Source organism: Temnothorax curvispinosus, unplaced genomic scaffold, assembly GCF_003070985.1.
Source record: "Temnothorax curvispinosus isolate PA1 unplaced genomic scaffold, ASM307098v1 QBEX01001173.1, whole genome shotgun sequence".
Classification (NCBI taxonomy): domain Eukaryota; kingdom Metazoa; phylum Arthropoda; class Insecta; order Hymenoptera; family Formicidae; genus Temnothorax; species Temnothorax curvispinosus.
Window position 1 is genome coordinate 1 of NW_020210953.1, and position 21,172 is coordinate 21,172.

General features: G+C 41.6%; 2 protein-coding genes across 2 annotated transcripts in view; both read left to right on the forward strand.

Moving 5' to 3' along the window:
- Nucleotides 1–7,272: 7,272 nt before the first annotated feature.
- On the forward strand, nucleotides 7,273–13,164 carry LOC112460988. Its single transcript, XM_025025992.1, has 4 exons — nucleotides 7,273–7,625; nucleotides 8,008–8,164; nucleotides 8,916–9,282; nucleotides 9,631–13,164. Exons 1-4 carry the CDS (start codon nucleotides 7,289–7,291, stop codon nucleotides 11,755–11,757), a joined length of 2,988 nt encoding a protein of 995 aa, XP_024881760.1. The 5' UTR covers nucleotides 7,273–7,288; the 3' UTR covers nucleotides 11,758–13,164.
- Nucleotides 13,165–16,461: 3,297 nt separating this feature from the next.
- The window catches only part of LOC112460958 (GTPase-activating Rap/Ran-GAP domain-like protein 3), a 31,173-nt gene continuing 26,462 nt past the window's right edge, over nucleotides 16,462–21,172 (forward strand). Inside the window, exons 1-2 of the mRNA XM_025025950.1 lie at nucleotides 16,462–16,709; nucleotides 18,490–19,963. Of these exons, the coding sequence (XP_024881718.1) occupies nucleotides 19,758–19,963 (206 nt within the window). The 5' untranslated portion in view covers nucleotides 16,462–16,709; nucleotides 18,490–19,757. The remainder of the gene's footprint in view (nucleotides 16,710–18,489; nucleotides 19,964–21,172) is intronic.

Here is a 21,172-nt window from a genome sequence, read left to right on the forward strand (position 1 = left end):
CGTCGCTAATTAATTCGCGCTTTGTTGTTTCCTATTAACTGTTCTTTTTCCACGTGCATAGCGCATCAATTAAATAATTAAGTAAGCGCGCGATCCGCTGCAGCATGTTCGGAAAAAGGAAACGCATGCAGGAAGCAGGAAACGTTACAATTGCCATGGGATTCTTCTGTGATTTCTCGCGCGTTACTTTCCGCGTGTTTACAATTGAGAGGACGCGGCTCATCTCCGAACGAGGAAGCTGTAAAGTCTTTAACGAGCTTTAACAAACTGTCCTTCGGAAAGCCTGCCATTTGTGATTTTACGGAATAACTCGCGCCATTATTATTACAATGCTTTTAGAAATCAATTCTGGCAAGTACGAAAATGATTCATAAAAAAGAACTGAGCGATCACTTTCATCGTAAATATGGAATATTTAACACTTGGTATCTTAACAAATTGAATTTCTTGGCAATTAAGTTTTTTCTCCTATATTCAAAATATACAAATTTTATTTCAAATATATCAAGAATATTCATTTAGAAGGAATTTTCTGTTTATAAAGAATTACCTTTTAACATTAAGTTTTTCTAATAGTCATATTAAGTCACGAAAACTCGGCAAATTTTTGCAAACGTTTATCGAATAATCAGTAGAAAGAACAATAAATGTGAGATAGCTTATATTTCGTTATTCTTTCTTAATTTATTATAACGTGCGCTTCAAAGTACTTTGTTAATCGCTTTTGATGTAGTTTATATATATATATATAACGCATCCACTGTAATTAAACTATCTCTGTCCAGCGTAATATCTGGCACTAACAAATGGCCCATCCCATCCGTCACTCTAATCGATTACTCTTGAATTATGCACTCACCGCAATTTAGGCCTATAGCTTTAGTTTTATTTTAGGAACAGGGATGAGTATCGGCATAAATAACCGGAATCTATGTTTACTTTTTACTAACGATTGATAGCCAGTCCGACATTTAGATTGGCGTTCTCCATATTTATAGCGCGATAATGTTCCTTCGAATACGTCTTTCACTTTTATACAGCGCATCTCAGAACCATCGTACGAGACTTTAATGGCGTATTTTGAAAATTAATTGGAGACGATTTCAACGTTGAGATTGTAATTGTGCTGCGGTTACAAGCAAACAAAGTTAAAGTGACTAATATTATTTCGTAGAGTTTATGCACTCAACTCCGCAATATCGTATCTCGCGACATTTTACTTCGTTTCAAATGATATAAGGTAATCAATATACATGGACTATGACAGATAAGAATAAAATCGATACGTTACAAATGCGGTTAATATAGTAATTGTATTATATCGAACAAATAATTGAAATATTCTATGTAATCACCCTGCAAATATCCTCTGCTTTTATTTCATACGCATATTGAAGCTTAGCATTATTATTTCTTGCACTTTATATGACATTTAACCCAAAAAAGGAAAGGCCAAACACAGATTCAAATTGTATTAAAGAAGTATATGAGAAAAAGGGAAAAACATCTGTTAATAATTTTTTCCTATTCTATAAATATTAGTTTATTTTTACGTCTCGTAAATTAATAAGCTTCTCGTCTCGACATCCATGAGATAGAAAACCATGAAGAAATTTAAGTAAAAGCTTTATATTCTAAAATTGTATTTTATTTGTTATATTTTGATTTCTTTCTCAATTTTTCACTATTTATCTACACATAAATTAAAAAATGTAGACGATTATAATATACTCGACATGTAATTGTCCAAACATCGTTATTAATTTATTATGTCCCCATGGTGTTCTCAATTGTATTTCTTGAAAATCTTGTAATACACAAAAGGAGTAAGATATGATATTATTCTTACTGATATAGTGTTGGAGACAGTTTTTCTCTTGAGAAAATCACTTTATCATCGTTACCACTTTTTTACGGAACTTATTGTACTTGTGAAATATATTTTCTCTCTTACACTATATGTTTCAGGGTTAAATGTCATAGTGCTAATCTAAATTTATTCTATCGATTTTGAAAGACAATGGATCTACGAACTATTATATTTATTTGTAACATTTTCATTCACAGTACATCTGCATACCTTGCACATCCGATATAAATTTTTCACAGATCCATTATCTCAAATTAAAAAGAATATAAAATTCATTACTCACCGGCACGATGCGCGACAGCGGAGTTGTAACGCTACGTTGATCTGTAAAGAATAAAATACGTCTGAATTAAAACAGAGTTCCGAAAATAACCAACATTTCGAGAAATAATTGTGTCGCGCGTATAAAGTGATTAATTTTGAGAGTAATAAATGAAATAATAATGAATTGCTCACCCGTGGGTTGCTCCGCCGTCGCCCGATGCCTCCCCGGACCTTCCCCTCCTCTCTTGATTCTCCGTTTCTCCGTTGTTATTTTGTGTCACTCACACTCATTCATGAAAACACAGAACAGATTTATTAATTACGATCATCACGAGATAGTCGCACAATTATACTTTGCACAGTATTTTCGATGTCAATAAGCATGCACTTTATTATATCGAAAAAAATAACGTAACAAAGAGATGACAACATCAAGCTACGATTTGCTCTCGACAACAATGTTTCCTAAACGAACAGCCAGTTAAATATTTCGTAGCGACGAAACTGCAACGAACGAATGAACGAGAGTTTTAATAAATAATTTAACGCTAAATGATGACCGAATTTATGCCACGCGATTGATAAATGTTAAAATACCGGAGTTAAATTACATTAGCACTCGCTAATCAAACGCGTCGCGATGTTACTTGATTCGGTGTCGGTCCGTTTTCGTTTCGCTATTAGTAACCGAGAAATTCGTCACCTTGATATTGCGCGATACGGCGCGATCGATAAAACCGAGATAACGATTAATTGAGACATGACAGATCGAAACTCAAACCGCATAAATTCCACGAGATACATGTATTATTAATATACAGTTGATATAATACGGTTTTCCGTTACGTTTAAATCACACGCGCGAGCCGGTGATTTGCGTGTCACTCCGCACACCGGACACAGTGATTTCCGTCTCAAAATGCAATTACGTTTAATTGCGAAAATTAGAATTGCGCAACGAGAGATGTATTCGAAGTGTCGCGGGAGAGACAATTATCGCCTATAATAAATATCGCGAAACGATAATTCATAGTTTCGAATCCTCGTTTGCTGTCGCAAGTGAATGAATCGCTTTATCGTGGGCTAATAATCTCTATTTGTTCGCGGTTTCTTCTTGCACCTATCGCGATTGCGTTTCGAGAGGTAATGATGCGACACGCGAAACGGCTCGCGTCGCGCGAAAATATGACGACACGATGCGCGGCCGGTCTTGCTACAATGCGCGTATGTACCAAACAAACACTATAAGGTCAGCTGATACCGTTACTACAAAATATTCATCGAACCTTGAAATAATTATTAGCGAATATTTTATTCTTTTTCAGAAATTTTTCAGATCAATAATCGACATGATATAGCCTCTTGCTATTCGAATCGCGACTCGAGCTGAATAAGGGAATATGCAAATTAGATCGGCGAAAAGTTCAATAAAGCGCGACGTGAGTTATATTCGTGTGTAGACGTCTTCAAGGAATTCGTCGCCCGTAAGTTTCACAGTGAAACAATTTGTATAATTCCGAATCTCTATTGCTACGGTTTCTATTTTAAATGAGTAAATCGCGTGCGACGTTTGCTTACAATTAGATAACCGTCTTGTCGACACAGTTGTCAGACGTAATTAATTAATCGCGCAAGTTGATTATTTAATTTGTATTCACGTTGTAGTTATTTCCAAGGAATAATCGCGTTTCGAGAGATATAATAATGTGACGACGCGCGGAGCGAGTTGCGTCGCTGGCTGCCGGCTCGAGTATCGCCGTGCGAATGACACAAGCAAGCCGTGCGGTGTCAGCGATGTGAAGGACGTGTGCCGGGCAATCTGTTAACTACAAAATATTTAACGTTCTGATTTAAATATCGAGCAAATATTCTGTCCCTTGCCTTTCCGACGCATAGACTGTCGCGTATTAAATTTAACACGTTTATTTAAAAAGTCTGATTCAGTTTGATTGTAAAATTATTTATGTAAATTATTATTGTAAAGTATTATGTAAATTATTCATTGTTATTACTATTTAACAAATTTTTACGAAAAGATTGATATTGCGAGACGTTAACAAACAAAGAATTTTTTTTACGATTTTAATAAAAAGCGAGAGAATGAAATAACGTCGCCGTGGAAAATGTAACGACGCATCTGTTTCCCTGGCTTATTAAAGTCACGCAATTTCATTATTCTCGTGACATAAAAGTTTGACAAAAAGTAATAATAATAAATTACAATCTCTATTTCTCGCATAAAATAAATAAAATTTCTTTCTTGTATTCAAATTTAACCATAGAATACATTACATGATTATTTTGAAGTGGAATAATTATTCCCCGTTATTTAAATTTTTATTACAAAAAGTATTAAATAATTTGCAAGTAAAAGAGTTAAAATTTGTTATTAATAATCACATTAATATCAGCTAATTATTATGTATGTAATACTTATTATACATAAGATACCAAAAGTCGAGCAATAAAAAACCGATATCACTTGAGCTGTAAAGATCAATAACAGATCGGCACGTGTGCAAACTCTCAGTTAGGAGCTTCGACGTGTGTATTCTACCTAGCGATATTCTTTTATCAACTTTCACAACAAAAAAAATTGTTAGCTTAACATCTATGTATTAGTATTTTTGATTAATTAATCTTTAGAATGTATTATTAAATTATTGTACACGACATAATGTATAATATGTTTGCTCTTTAATTTTTATTTTTAACGTTAGAATCGCACATCTATTTTTACCCTTTTTTAAGCCTCTTCGAGACCTTGATTTTCCTTTGTTTTTTTTTTAATAATAGAGACATCGAAATGAGGCCTCTCGGTATATGAATTTCGACGGAAGTACAGTTTTGACGATCATTTTTTAAACATTTTCTCGCTCGCGCGAGCATGCGAGGCGGTGCGGCATGAATTACACGTGAGTTTCTCACGCGCGGCGCGGTTTAAACGGCGCGGCGGCGAGCAACGAACGGCGAATAATTTGCCGCGTCCAGTTTTCAGCGAACGGTAATGTTCGGCGCACGCGGAATCGCGAATTCCCCGGGCAACGATATGACGGCAGTCAAATGATTCACGCGTTTCCGCGGGAATCTATTATCGCCGGTAGTATCGGTCGTCTGGCGTTTTTACGACGTGCGTGCCCGCGCGTCCGTGTAGATACGGGCGTGTTGCAACGCGAACGAAGGCGCCCGATACACATTTTTATATACGCAAGCAGTAATGCCTATAATTTGTACGTTTGCTTAGTGTAGTTACCGGCGGCGAGCGTAACAGTATCTCGAGGTGAGCACTCAAAGGGGGGAGGCAGCGACTCGCCGGATATAATCGTTTCGTATATCATTACGCTTGTAATCCCAGGTGGAACAGAAAGTCACAATGAAGTCAAAATGACGTCAAAATGATGATAAAATGACCAAAAATCGTCATTTTTGCCGTCATTTTGACACAATTTTGACTTTATTGTAACTTATTGCTGTTCTACTTGGGATATGTCATCTGCACTTTTATATTTCTAACGAAGGATGTGCTCGGGGAAAGAAGATCACGAGCGTTACCGTACGGCAATTACTCGCTTGTAACTCGCGGAACGTTTAACTTTATCGTCTGGTTACGGAATTTCAACGCGATTATATCGGTACGCCGAACATCGAAGATCACAATCCACGTTTATCGGTTTTATATCCTGAATGGAGATATCGTGACGGATAACGGCTTTCTCTTTGCTCCAGTTGAGTAGAACTGCAGTCTAACTCGAGAAGAGCGACGTCTCGAGATACGGGGTGTACCGAAAATCGTTAGTGCTTCTTTTCTCTCAGCTCATAACTTTTTCCATAAATTTTGAATTAATCTTTGTCTAGTGAATATTCGATCGAGACGTTGTCACAACTTTTCACGACTTTTAAGAAGTTAAATATTCATATAATTGAGCTTTAATCCTTAAATGCGCAATTTTTCATAGCATTCAGAATATTTTTTAAATAATGACTGCTTAAGAAATCCTAAAAAAATATTTAAAAAATTCTTCTTTACTTTGAATCCTTTTTTAACGTTTTTGTCCTAGCGGACAACCGATGGAGTACGTACAGAGAAGGCTCTTTACAGATGTGCAAAGCCGTGCGTTTTCAGTTCGACCTTCACAAGGGAAAGTACACGGAGCATCGAAAAGTCGTTTTGCATATATGCAAAGCTGCGCACTTAATCAAAAGTTAAATCAAAATTATACGGAGGCAAAATAGAATTTAAGCAAATAAAGCTTCTGAAAGAAATATAAAAGTTTTATAAGCGTATTTCGAACTTTTGTAATTAAAAAAAGATATTAGCAAATTGACGTAACACAAAAAAATCGACGTCTCTATATTACTTCTGTTATAGTATTTGTAGTTCAAAGAGAATGCGCGATTCTGGTACACCTTGTATGGAGAATGAGACGTGTGTTATGGTGGTCAAACTATACCTACGTGTATGTACAGTCCCACGTGAATCGAGCGATCCGTCTAAACAATGACGTAGCTGAGATATACGAAGGAAAACTCACGTTCTCTGGAAGTCGTTCGTGGGAATGTGGATAGTCGAGTTGTTTCCTCATGCTTGTCAGATGATACCTGAGAAAACAATGATACCGATCTTTATAGTACATATCTATTATACATGCAATGTCGCATTTGTTATTAGAACTCGTTACAGCATCAATTAGGCTAATTGCGAAATTGATGTGATGCCGCATCTTACGTTACAATAAAATCCATAGTCATTATACAATTATTACGGAGTTATGGCTGCTAATTTAGGCCGTAAAAGGATCACTAAGACGCGATGACTGCTAGGTTTATTCTTGAAGAATATCGTGGCGTTGCATCACATTGCGATACATATGTGTGTATATACATCATCGTGTGTTTTATAAAAAGGAATTTTCTGTAGCAAAGGAACGAAAGCGCGCAAACTCATTAATTTTGTCGCTAAATCTTTTAATACGTAACATTCTTTCTTGTTTAATTAAAGGTATCTGCAATTAATCACATTAATTAATCTCTCGCATCATTATATTTTGATAATATTATTACAATGATCTTTCGCGTATTATGTTTTCAATTTTTTTTAAGTTGACCAAACCAGTCAATTTTTTGGGAAATCGCTTTAACATCCTTTCATTGTAGATGCTGCCAAAACTGATACTCCTGCTCTGGACGGCAATTCCGATTGCGTTGTCCCAGAGCAATTATGCGTCGCAAGGCAACAGCATCGAGTATCAGCCAGGACTGCCGCCGAGCACAGTCCTCGACGGCAAAGTCACCAAGCTGGACGACATTTCGCCAATTATATTTCTAAATCGAACGAAAGCCTATCTGAATTGCGGCCAGGGTAGCATGGAAGTCGAGCTCAAGTTTGAGGAACCGTTTTACGGGGTGGCTTATGCCGACTTCGATCGCAACAGCGCTTGCATATTCAAAGGACGGGGCGCGACGACCGCCAAATTGGAACTACCTCTGAAAGGTACGTATTAAATTTAAGCTCGCAGCACGGGAAACATAAAAAAATTTATTATTCTCGAATATATATTATTGCTCAATTAAAAAGAAAAATAATATAGTAAGTCATAGATACACAATAATAAAACTATTCTAGATCCAGGTATTAAATGATTTTACAGAACGTATATATATGTATATAATGTGTAACTTTCATTTAACACAAACAAGATGATATCCGAATTTGAAAATGATTTAATTTTTAAAAATAATTTTTGGTTATTCTATTTCTACACATTATCTGTTTCGCATATAATTGTATGATCATTTTAGTTATTGTTTAAAGCGTTCTTATTTTTACAGAACGGATTCATCTTCTTATCACACGAAAATAATCTATATTTCAGGATGCGGTACAAAGCAAGATCCTTTACGCGTGTTCACCAATAATGTGGTGGTTCGCTTTCATCCCGGATTAGAAATGGACGGGGACGAGGTTATCACTATAGTTTGCAGATATCCACCACCCGTGGCACCGGCGCCTCCTAAGCCGCCAGAGAGCATGTAAGAATCCTTTGTTGAAATTCTTATCCCGAGAAAGTGTTTCATCAGGTATCATGCAGGTTTCATGCAAAAACCGACGGTAAAATACGTTAGAATATTTATTTACTGGAAATATCGATTATTTAATTTAACGTTTCGAATAAATGTTACTAAAATAGATATTAAACGATATTGAATTTATGACTGAGCGCGGTTCTTTTTCGAAGGCTATACTTTTTAAAAGATCTCAATGTAATTCTTTTGCACGTGCTGTATCTCGCAACTAATGATATAATTTGATAAAAAACGAGTCCATAGCGATCAATAGCGAGATATATGTACAATAGGATATCCTTTCTGCTAAGAAAATCTTCAATTATTATCGTCATATGACATATTGACAATTACCATTACCATCGCGAAAAGTCATGTTTAATATGTGTGACGTGGTATTGTTAATATTGAATGAAACATAAATTACATAAGTCTCTCTTTCCACTGCCTAATCTTTTAAGCATCCGCGAGAAATGCGCACTCAATATTGCTGCGTTTGCCTTCTCGCCGCGTTGAAGCCGAATAAAGGAGTATAAACGCTCCGTATTCAGAATATGGCACGACGATACACGCCTTTGTTTCTCGCAATCCGATACGCCTGCGGATAGGTGCGAGATATCCGCCCCGTGCACTATATTAACTGCAGCGTCTAATGTCGACGTTGCTTCCCTCGCCCGGGGTCGCGTGCATCAAGCTCTAATCTGATTTTCGTCCGCAGAATGGCCACGATAACGCCCGCGTCGGTGACCGAACCGCCGCTGAAAGGCTTCCAGATTCTGCTCATCATCTGCGCCATCCTGTTCCTCTCGTTGCTCCTGCTCGGTCTCGGCTGTTCCTACATGTGCCTGAAACGCCGAAACGTGCGCGTGGTCCATCGACATCCGTTTGAAAGCGCCACCGGCTCCGAGATAACGAAACTCTCCGGCTCGTCTCTGAGCAATATCACGATGTTCGAGGGTCTGAAGATACCACGCGCGCACGCCCTTCTTCACGCGGCCGTGTCCACTTCCGGTAGCGAGGCAAATCTGGTGATCGATCATTCGGACACATTGCCGAGCGACTATCCAAGCGAGAGCCACTCCGAGGTGAGTCCCGATAATTGTTCACCAAGACGGATGATTGTAGAGTTTATTAAAACAACATGGAAACAGAGCATTGCTCGTACTTTTTTCATTAACGAACTACATGTATAAAATTCTTAAAGTATTTTCATCGTGAAGCTCAATTTTACCGCTATACAAATTATTAAAATTCTTTTGAACATATTATCGAAATTTGTTGGAATAAATTATTCAATGTCTATGTATTGTTTATACTTCTACATGAAGAAACTATAAAAGACATTTCCTGAATATTCTTTTAATAAATACCAAATAAAAAGAGACAGTCACGATACGATACATTACGATCTGTTTGATCGTCTCTTTTTATAGGTGGACGAGGAACGTTCGTTGCCTGTATCTTCCGCCGGATCCTACGACAACAAAGCGTTTGTGGACCATCATGAAGTCCAGCGTCAAGTGGAAATGCGTACTTCGAGCTCCTTATATTCGGAGACAGTTGCCGCCGAAGTGGAGACTTCCTCGATGACGGCCGCGAACGCCTCGAGGATCGTAGTGCCGCGACACCCCGTGGCCATTCCGATCGAGCCCAAGTTCGACGTGCAGATGAGAGTTAAGAGAGCGCCGCCGCCGCCGAGCCCGTTGCCGTCGGAATCCGACGTTGCGAGCATCGCCCTCGAGAGAAATCTGACGACCATTCTGGAGAGAGAGGAGACCAGTCGCTCGCTGGAGAGCTCACCCTACCGAATGACGACCTTCTCCTATGTACCCGAGCTTCACGGACCACCGGGAGGTGCGTCATCGATCTCGACCATCTCTCGGCAGCAGACGCCGCCGGTCTACTCCAGGATTTTACGCAAGCAAGCAGAGAGGGAGACCACCGTGATCCAGGAGAAACTCCCGTCGCCGACAACCGAACAATTGCCGCATCACGAGATCCGTCGGCCGAGGTCCCTGACTTCGTTGAACACCGAACTCACCGAGACTCGCTCGTTGACCGAGGTGACGGACGCTTCGCACGCCAAGTACCGAGTGGCGAGCATCCTAGCACCGACCCCACCGCCGCCGCCACCGATCGCGCCCACCACGTCCACTACCACGACTCACACCGCCGTTCAACACCGTGAGCATCGTCTCTTGCGCGAAGAAATGACCGAACCGCTGGTGGAGCCGCAAGTAGTCGCGCCTCGTCGCCCGGAGATTACGACTCACGAGGTGGACGACGTGTTCCTGCGTACCGTTACGGAGAAGAAGACGATCGAAGACGTGGAACGTCACAGTCGCCAGATCACCGAGTACCGCGCCAGGTCTCAACCACCGCCGGATCTCAAGTGGGACGTCACCATCAGGAACTATCCAACGGAAGATTTACCGCCGCCACCGCCGGAATGGGAGAACTTCTCCGATGTTAGCTCGGCCTCTAATCTGACCATCACAAACGAGCCGACGAACCATCTCGCGGACGACGAGCCGGACGTGCACATCGAGCCGACTTACACCACGCGTGCCGAGATCCCGTGCCGGCCACCACCCGCTACGCGTCGTTCCCTCGACGACTCAGATGCCGATTGGTACACCAGGTTGGCGCGCGTCCTGGAGCCACGTTACGCTACCGAGTTGACGGACGAAGAGCGTGCCAAGTGGCGCGAAATCATCACGACGGAAAGCACGCTGCGGACCCTGCTGACCGAGGCAGTGGTTAAGGAGGACTACGAGCTGATACGCAAGGACGCGAGATATGTAAACTTGTTCCCGCCGGCGAAGTGGGATGTGATTATCCGAATCCTGAGTCCGCCGTCGACGCACACCGGCTCTACCTCGTCCTCCAGCCACGGCAAGAACCATGGACAGAGGTACAAGCGGTCTAAATCGTCGGAATGGGACACCAGATCCAGACGGTCCTCCCTTCCCACTTTGTACGAATACGAGAGTGACGGAGGCAGCTCGGCGCGCACCTTAGGCACCCAGAGTCATCATCTCCAGACGTCGCAGTCTGCCACGACTATGAGCGGACAGATCGTCGGCCGTCCACGCCGACTGGGCGGTTCTATTCGTTCGCGGGGTGCCGGAGTTGGCAGCGAGGCTGATCTGAGATCGATGTCCGAGATAACCGTCCGCGACTTCGCCCGGATGGACAGAGATGACCTGACCAGCTTGAGCTCCTTCGAAGGCGCGGACTCGCTGGTCAGATCGCTCAGCCAGCCCAGCCTGGCCAGATCGGGCTCGGAATTCACCGAGCATTGGGGCATGCCTTCCGGCAATCTGCCGCCGTGGGCGACCACGGAGGACGGCGTCAGCTCCGTGGAAACGACACCGAGGGCGATCAGGAGGGGCGACAGGCTGGAGGTCCTCGCCTCCTTCGACGAGCACAGACGGGGCCCGTCCATCACGAGATCGAGTCGATATACCGAAAGGGAGCTCAGCGTACGCGTGACGGAAAGTCAGAGGGCCTCGGACTGGTTTAACGACAACAGTTCCGAGCCAGAGATGCAGATCTGAGCGGTTTCCGAAACAGATCACAGATTCTCGAATCTGTCTTTACCTCGAATCCTTTGCGGAATTGACATTCCTGGATCTCGACGAAGGTCTGAACACAGTTACTAGGGATGAATGTCGATAATATGGGCAACACCGTATACCATTTGCACGAAATCAAACCTCGAGATCATCTTTTTGTAACTCTTTGAGCAGTGAATCTTTTAATATACAATAAAACTGGTTATTTGAACCGGTTAATTTCAATCGTGTCAATATTCAGCGCTATAAATAGCAAAAATACGAATTATATCAACAGATACAACAATTATATTCCGAAAAATCGACAATTTTTTAACAAATTCTGAATAGAGAATTAAAATTTCAATTCCGAGATTCTAGTAAATTTTAGATTTTAAATGTTTGAATATGAAAGATGTGTGCTGTTCAGAAAGTCAAAAGAATGCCGCAAACTGGAAGGAGATTCGTTGAACGATCAGTAGAGTTTTCATCTTGATCTTTTGCAACTTCCACGTTTTTTATTCTATCGCGAGCCACAATACGATGGATTATGATTTATATACCGGTATCGCTCGTATTTTTCTTATAGACACCATTTCGGTCGATGTCTACGTGACTCGCACATTACGAACGTATGCCGCGTTTGTTTTGCTCTCAACTCGGGACGTCCTATATGATCGATATCTTGCCAAGAATGAGGCGCAATGCACACACACACACACATACACAGCAGCAGCGACGGAATAACGTTCTGCAATTGTAAAATGCATTTTATTTGTAGCGGCTAGCCCGCCGCTTTCTTTCTTCCGTTCTCTTATTCGTCGGTTATACGTCGCTGCCCTACTTCCTTCATGACTCATGACCGTTCACTGCCGATTTCATCCTCGCGCCCGACAGCTCGAGGATTCACGCTCAACCGCGCAAATGCAGAATTGTCCCAATTTCGGGAATCCATCTCCGTCTCTCCGACGTCAAGATCTCGTATATCACGATATCCCGAAATTTGGGGAAATTCGGTCGCCACTCTCTTCACACGTCACTCGTAAAGCGAGACGCATATAGACCCGTGTTAGTTACCTGGTCTCGATCTCGGCACGAGTGGGTCTGCAGATTCTGGCAAAAGTACCCCGTTGTAAAATTATGCACAGTTCTAGGCAGAAATTAAGCCATTAAAGCCTATCTTAGTTGTCACTTTTTATATCGATAGTTGTATTCAAAGAATTATGCGCAACTTTTGTAATTCGCACGTTCCGTAAACTATAAAAAATTGTCAGAAATATTTCAAAAAAGGAAAAGTATACATGTCGAAAAAAATCTCCAAACTTCCCAAAATTATGGCTTCAATGGATTAATCGACAGGGTCAATCCCACAGGGAATAATTCAAGGAAAAAAATTTATACGATGGGAAACACAATAAATAATATAGCGTAATCATATATGAGAGGACTTGCTGTTCGCGCGACGCAGTCTGTCCTCAGCTTCCTAACGTTCGATAGATCGGGAGATCTCTCTTTCGGAGATCGTATAGGGGACAACACGTAGCTCTCACAACTAAAACACCCCCGTTTTGCGGTTAACTGCGATAATAGTCTACTTAAGTAGGTAACGAAACACACGGTGCTGGGTTATACGCTTCAAACAATAGCTAGAATTCTCTCTGCGAGAACATTTACCTAACCCCGTCCTCGCTCCTTCCTCCCCTCCCCCACCACTCTCCTCTTTTCAAGCAATCCTTCCGATTTAATGTATTTCGTCGGAGTATCTGGGCTCGGCCGAGATACGTATCGACCGACACGGTACGTTGGCGCGTATAGATAGGTACATTTGTAATTACGTATACGTTTATGGCTAATGTATATTTACACGTAATTTTTAAACTATGCGTATAGCTCTCTCCGCGCTATCCTCGTGCAGTCATTAGAAGCTTACGAAGTCCTGCGAATCCCTGAGCTGCAAGACGGGAGAGAGAGGGGAGGTATTTGGAACTTGCAGATTCCATTAATATATTATGGTGCGGCTATAGTTCTCGCGATCGTACGTAAATCGCTTCGAAATTTCCTCGTTCGCCTCGGCAATCTTTGATACTTTGCCACCAAGCAATGATATTATCCTTCGCTTTGCTTGCGTGTGCTTATTAAAATTATCAGACTCCAATCGCAAGCGTGGCAGATTGGAGTAATGTCAAACTTGGAGCTTATCTCTGGAGGGATATTTGCGCGAATGTTTAATGCAATAATATAAAGTGTCGCAAGTCGCAATGTAACAGTACCTATTCGTACATATAATCTCTTAGGGTATTCAAAATTCTCGATAGAAACTGTCTCTATTATTTTCGTGCAAATAAAATATACATTCGCCGTATACTGGCAGTTAACTGTGTGTTGTGTTATAATTTATAATTGTAATACAAAGTTAACGGTAATAATGGCAAAACGATTTATATTACTTGCTATTCGTACGCAATTTAGCGCGATCAATGACGTGTGAATAAAGAGCCCGTTTTTCGCATTCAATAGTTAAAACCTGAGATAATTGTTCGCAACGAAATAAATCTGTCCAAGAAATCGATATTACATAATATTACATTAAGCGCGTGGTTTTCTGCGAATTTTGTAGAGCACGGTGCGTAGAAAACAGTCACATTGTGAACGCTTTCTTTATATGTAATTGTAAATCAAAATCGATAATAAAGTTAATATGCATATATTAAAGAAGAAATACACCGGAAGGAATACCGAGACCGACGTTAAGCGCATACATGTAAATCGATGAATAAAACATAAAGTGCACATGAAAGGAATATTAAACGCGGACAATGGGGGTAATAAATCATATCGAGAAATTATATAACTCGTGTTATCAACGTCGAAGTTTTTATCTCGACGTCGGTAACATCGAGTTTTCATGATGTCTTCTAACAAAGAATCGCTGTCGCGTGCAGGATTCGATGTCGAAGAAAAACGAGAAGATGCCTGAGATAAGAGAAATTAATGAAACGCTTGTATTTAACTTGCGGAAATACGATTAACGTGAAATGGGAGTACTAAAGTGATATGCGTTGAAAGCTTTTATCGGATGGAATAACGCGCTATATTGTTATGAAATTAACGTAACTGATAACTCCTAGATGCCTTATCTATATACATATATTTTTATATCAAATTTTGTAACGGATGCAATTTGCATTTAGATCGTTCGATTTTCTCGACTCGGACGTGCCCGTGTAATATTTCAGCCGAGTGCTCGCGTAAGCGCGAGTGAAATGAGTGCTACTGGGAACGAGACAATGAAACTTGAGAATCAGATTGAAGGAGAACAGAGGGAATCGTCTCCTGGTGAAAAATGGCGATACTTTCGTTGTCATTGATCGATAAGCGGTGGATATATAAGACCGAACTAAATTACAACTCCTAATAAATACTGACAGTCCACGAACCGCGTGTTTAAGTGCGTTGTAAATCATGTAACTCTCGTCGTTTCATATTACTCTGCGGAAGATTAATTTACATGGCTCGATGTGTTGTCGAAGTTATGATAAAATAGCGCAAGTTCGACGGTAATCAGGCCCGCGCGAATATATGGAGAGTGTAATACGATCTTTGAGCGAATTCGGAGAGCATGGCTATATTAATAAAATTCATTACTAAAACCAGGTTTGTACTGTTATTTTTATTGCCAAAATATATAACAAACTCTGACTTTACCGGAGAAATCCAGCGTATCTGTACAGTGTCGTCTTGTTTGCAAAAGGGATTCTTGTTCCAATCTCAGAAGAGTATAGTTACTTTCTTCCGATATACGTAATGATTTTACTTAAGCAATATTAAATAGCACACCCGGCTAGATTGCCCGGAAAAACACAAAATTGTCTAAATTTCAATTTCAATAATTATGTATAAAATGCAATATAAAAATAGAATGCGTAGATTTCAGTTAAAATTGAACCTATGAAATATATTTTTCAAACATTCACACACACACACACACACACACATATGTATATACGTGGCACACATGCTCACGTTCACGCAAAATTTCGAATACTACTCAATAATATATATTCATCATGTCAAAGAGAAAGATATCGCGCGAGAAAAGTGAAAGGTAAGAAATAGCATTTGAAAGAATGCCGATGCAAGGCGTAGCATCTCTCATGATATAATCAGATTGATATCGCCTGCGAGAGAACTCATCCGGACTGCTCGCTCGGAACAATCGGGGAGTCGTCTAAATTAATTACGGGACGAGGAAAGAATTCCAAGGAGGAACGCAAAGAGGAACGCGGTGGATTCATTAAGATCGGCAGCAGCTCTGTGCGATCACGGCGAATGATCCTGAGGTCACATAAAAAAGAGAGACAGAAGGAGACAAAGGATGAAGAAGAGAGGGAGAGGGGAAGGGGAGACAGATCACATAAGAGTCTATAATTGCTTCGCGATGTCCTTTGATCGATCCCCCCAGTGGAAAAAGACGCGGTAAGGCGCGCCACCGGCCGTCTCGCTCGCTCTCGCAGATATATACGTGCTTGTTTTTCCGAAAACAAGTTCGTCCGTCCGAATGTCGCGTACGTACGTACGTACGTATACGTACTTTCCTTCTTCGACCATGCGGGGCGGATCGACGCATGCGTTTTTCTCGCGCGCCCGCGTACCCTTCGCGGGATTATCTTGGCCGTGAATCGAGCAGTCTTCCACGGTCGTTCCCGAGCTTGCTCCCGATCCACGAGGGCGCACGTTTTCCTCCTGAGAGGATCGCGCGACCGGACCGCTCTCGCGCGTCGAGCCTCGCTCGAGGACGCTCGAGGACCGCAGCAGCGTGCGGATCTCGGAAAGCCGCATTAATGCACACGCTGTGGCACGCGTCGTCTCGTACCTACATAACGCAATACATCGGTGGCAAAATGACTCCGAAAGGGGTTGGCGCGGTGCATTCGCGGGACACGTGTCGTTTAAAGGTAAGGCGAGAATCGTGATGTGAGACGTACGTTAAATGTCATTTTCCTACGAGTGAACCGCCGCGTTAACGAGTTTGATATATCGAACGAAAATTCGAGCACGTTGCGAGACGTGCGCGTTGACGTTGACGCGAACGCGATTTCTGTATTTGTCGCCTCGTTGTGTCTTATTGTTAAAGATTCGACGCACAGTGGGCCATCGTGCTCGTCACGCGTCGCAAACTAGTTACGTTTATTCAAAGTGTACTCGTTGCGAGATATTTTGCCAACGCGCGACGCAGGTGCCGCGTCTCAACTATTTAAAAGGATAGAATAGCTGCTTAAAGCGCATGCATGTTAATTATAAGTTATACGAGGTATACTGCACACACGGAAACTCTCTCGCAACACGGAGTTTCGTAGCGACGCCGACGTGTAATTGCATTCAAAGTTACCCGATGATTAATGACTAAAATTACCCACAAAGTATCTTAAACAATTTTCTTTTTAACGTGTAGTGTTCGATTCGGTCGATATTTATCTCGAGATTTGATGGCAATCAAAGTTCTTATTAGACCTTGTGCGATGGAAATAAAAGTTTTCATTAGATCTTATTTCTACAGAATTAATTCTATAGAATTACTTTCAGAGAGGCGTGTTAAGCTCAAGCAAAATGATCGCAATCAGGCCGCGGCTATGATTATTATTATTATTATCTTTATAACGCACACATGTGAAGCGTGTAAAAACTAAGTTTAACGATCAATAACAGCTTAATAATACGAACAGTGTCTCGTGCCGAAGCTGTAGGGCTGTAGGGCGTAAAAATTTTAATAGTAATTAAACTCTGACGCATTTGCATATTTAAATAGGAAGTTTCAATTAATTGCTATCATCAGTGTAACGACGATCACAAATAGCCAATCTATTTTCGCGTAACGCCAATTAAAATTCATTTATACAATCCACACATTTATACAATCCACAGTTTAATTAACAAGACATTTGACGTCGAGTGTTACAAGGTCGCAGCGAAACGATGGAATTTGGATTAATTTGGATAAATCGTCTCAGAGAAACGATTCGAACTCGAAATTTGACGTATCAATTATGGAAATTGAGATCGCGAATTCCGAAAGTTATCTTGCATTTCTGCGAATATTTAATTAAACGTAATACCCGCGCGTATTATTCCACGTGTTCACGGAAGAATAAATAGCGAAAAATAAAAAAAAAAATTGCTTCTTGGCGTAAAACTTGCGCCGGACTCCACGAGAATCCCCAGATGCGTGAGCTCGTGCATAACTGACGCGCAGTAAGGGCTCGTGCACGATTACTCGTTTAAAGGGTAGGCAATCGTTCACGCACGGGTAACTATATACGCGACACGTAGACGTTACGTTCTGCGTGCTCGAAACATGGAAGAGCTCGCGAATAATTTTCCGAGTTACGATCGCGATTCGCGTCGCGCCGTTTGCGCGAGTTCAACACTGTACCGAAATGACTGCAGACCGAGAATAACTTTGCGAATTTGTGAGACTATAAACCGGTTACTCTCAATTTCCTTCTTTCGCGACGGAGAACTTGCTCTTATTTAAAATAACATTTCATCACGTGAGTAAAGGAACACGATAAAGATCTTTCTTTAGTCCGAATAATTTTGAAAAAAATGATTCCGATGTTAATATAAAGTGTAATATTAAAAGTAAAAATTCTCTTCATAAACACAATGATTCCGACAGAAACGTGGACATAATATTAATGTTCATCAACGAGGTGCAACATGATCTTTCTTTTTTAGATCCAATAATCCGAACAAGGTGGTCCTCTGTCTTTCATTCTGTTAATATCTATCGTCAAAGAAAAGAGTGCGGTACGACAAAGAAATTCGAAGGCAAACCTAACAATTTCAACAGTAGAGATTTTTACCGTCAGATACCGGTATTCGCTATCAAAAAGAACCAAGGTGCGACGCACGGAAGATTCTCTCTCAACGATGATAATCGCAATACGGAGTGACAGCTTTCGCAGCATCCACTCCATACGCGACGACCGTTAATTGACTCGGTGAGGCGCGAGCGATAGTTTAATAGCCGCGCATTCGCGCGCGAACAGAGGCTATCGCGATGAGAAGGGGCGAAGGGAGAGAAAAGAGAGAGGATCCCACATGAGAAGAGGAGCATCTACGGCGAGGGATGACGACGTGTCTACGTGGGGTGCCGAGAAGCGATGGTGGGGCTAGATGGTGAGGCAAAGCGGCAACGGACGACGCGAGTTATGGTGGCGAACGACGCCGATGGATGGTGGGGTTGAAAAGCGGCGCGGCCAGTTACGGTCGTACGGGATAAGCCCATCGTGCACTTGCGATCAGTCGGGAGGGCGCGGAAAGTAGATTCGACGAGGATACCGGAACGGTCGTGTCGGAAGAACCGGAAGAACTCGCCGAGACGATGGCGCGCCGCTCTTGGCGGGATGCCGCGAAGACACCAAACGCGAGTACGGCGATACGAGTGGTCGAGGCCAACGATATCTCTCTCCGTGACGGATAGAGGGAATTCGATTAACGAACTTGGATCTCCGTCGACGAATTCTGCGAGCCACCTTTCGCCAAGAAACGAGGAAAGATCGCTCGTACGTCGATCGAACGGTGAGGAGGCCCCTTAAACGAAAAGTTTCGGAAAGTCTCGCGTGTAATTGAAAGGGGGATTCGTGTTTATCCCAGTTTGAGAAACTCGGGTTGGGATGCTGCCGCTTCCGCCGAGTGGAGTTGCCGAAGATCTTTTTGCGGAGAACCGGATCTGGCGAGGATAAACTTCCTCGTGGGAGGAGATTACGCCGGCTGAATGGGGAATCTTCTCCTTACGAAAAGGCTCGCTGCTCTCGGGAACGCACGACTGCTCGGTGGAAACTTTTCGCTGGCCGCGAATGTAAAAATCACGAGGATACGCACGAGCCGAAGCGTAAAGTGTCGCTCCGGTGATTTGTTTTTCGTCCGACGATCGAATAACATGGGGAACGGTCGCGTAGCCGAATCGTGAACAACATCGGCGTGACAGAGTGATATCGAAAATGAGTTCTCTACGACGGACGATCAATCAATCGGCGAAGGAGGGCTCGTCCATGCGAAGACACGCGCTCTCCGGTCCCACTACGAAGAGCATGAAAAACGTCGCTAATGCAAACGCGCTGCCCGCTTCGCCGATGCGATACAGGACCAAGTACGAGCTGCGAAGCATCAGTTTGGAGGGCAACAAGGTGCTACCATGGACCGCAAGGTAAGGGAAAGTTGGATTATTAACTTTCTTAGATAACAGACCTTTCCCGCATGCTCGTAGGTGTCTTTTGACCGTAACCACTAACGTACCTATGAATATCACAAAGGAAATTGCTTATTTTTATCTTTGTCTTCGATTTGAAAAATTATCGTTAAATAGCGATAACCAGTAATGCGCATAATTAAAATAAATGAAATTAATAATTATATAACATAAAATAAAACAATACTTCTTTTCTCTCGAAGAATGATATACGTAGAAATTAAATATATATTTTGTATTAAATAAAAAATAGGCATAAATTAAATATAATATTAAAAAAAAATTTATATAATTTAATGGATAAAGAAAAAAATAAGTTGTTGCTCTAATAAATCTTATCTGTGAATTATTCAAGAGTAGAAAAGATATTACGGCTTCGAAGAAAAACTTCGAAGAATAAGAAGTTAAAACTTTCAATCGTAATCCCAAGAACTGGCTTGCTTGATACGGTAGACTATACGGCGTGAGCTCGCGGAAGCGTGTATATCGTATAATGGTCTCTTCAGCTAAATCAATTTTGTGTGCTTCACCTTGAGTTGTCTTGTATTCGGAACAGATACTGCCGCGACTTGGGAGTTTAATAGTTCTGAGATTAAGACGTTAAAGACAGAATGAAACCACAAGCAAACCAATCAATCCGATATAAAGCCGAATAATCGCGGTCCTTGCAACTGGTTTACCGTCGCTGTCGCTCGCTGATATTGATTGATGAGGAAGAGGGTTTTGATCCCCCGCGACCGATACACACCACACACAAGTCCGCTTCCGCTTAATTATTTAATCGCAGAGACGAGACAAAGCTCTGAGACTTCCGCCCCGGAATTGCAGATCGCAAATGAATTGTTAATCGTCAAAGTTACGTTACGTTAAACATTGAAATTATTGCTTGGCTCGACAGTGATAAATTTATATTGTAACTTTTTTATTGCTACGTTCTCGTCGGTAAAACGACCATTAAAACAATGTTTTTTATAACATGTTTTATCGCGCTACGTTCTTAGTTACGTAGAAGTTTATGATTGAGGAGAAGATAATATTAGCTGTGTTATAATTGTTAAATAAAATTTTCTCATCCGTATTAACCGACAAGACACTTTCGTCCGATTTTTAAATTCCATTTTGCCTTGATTATTTCGTTCAATTACTTACGTGTGCGCTTAAAGATGG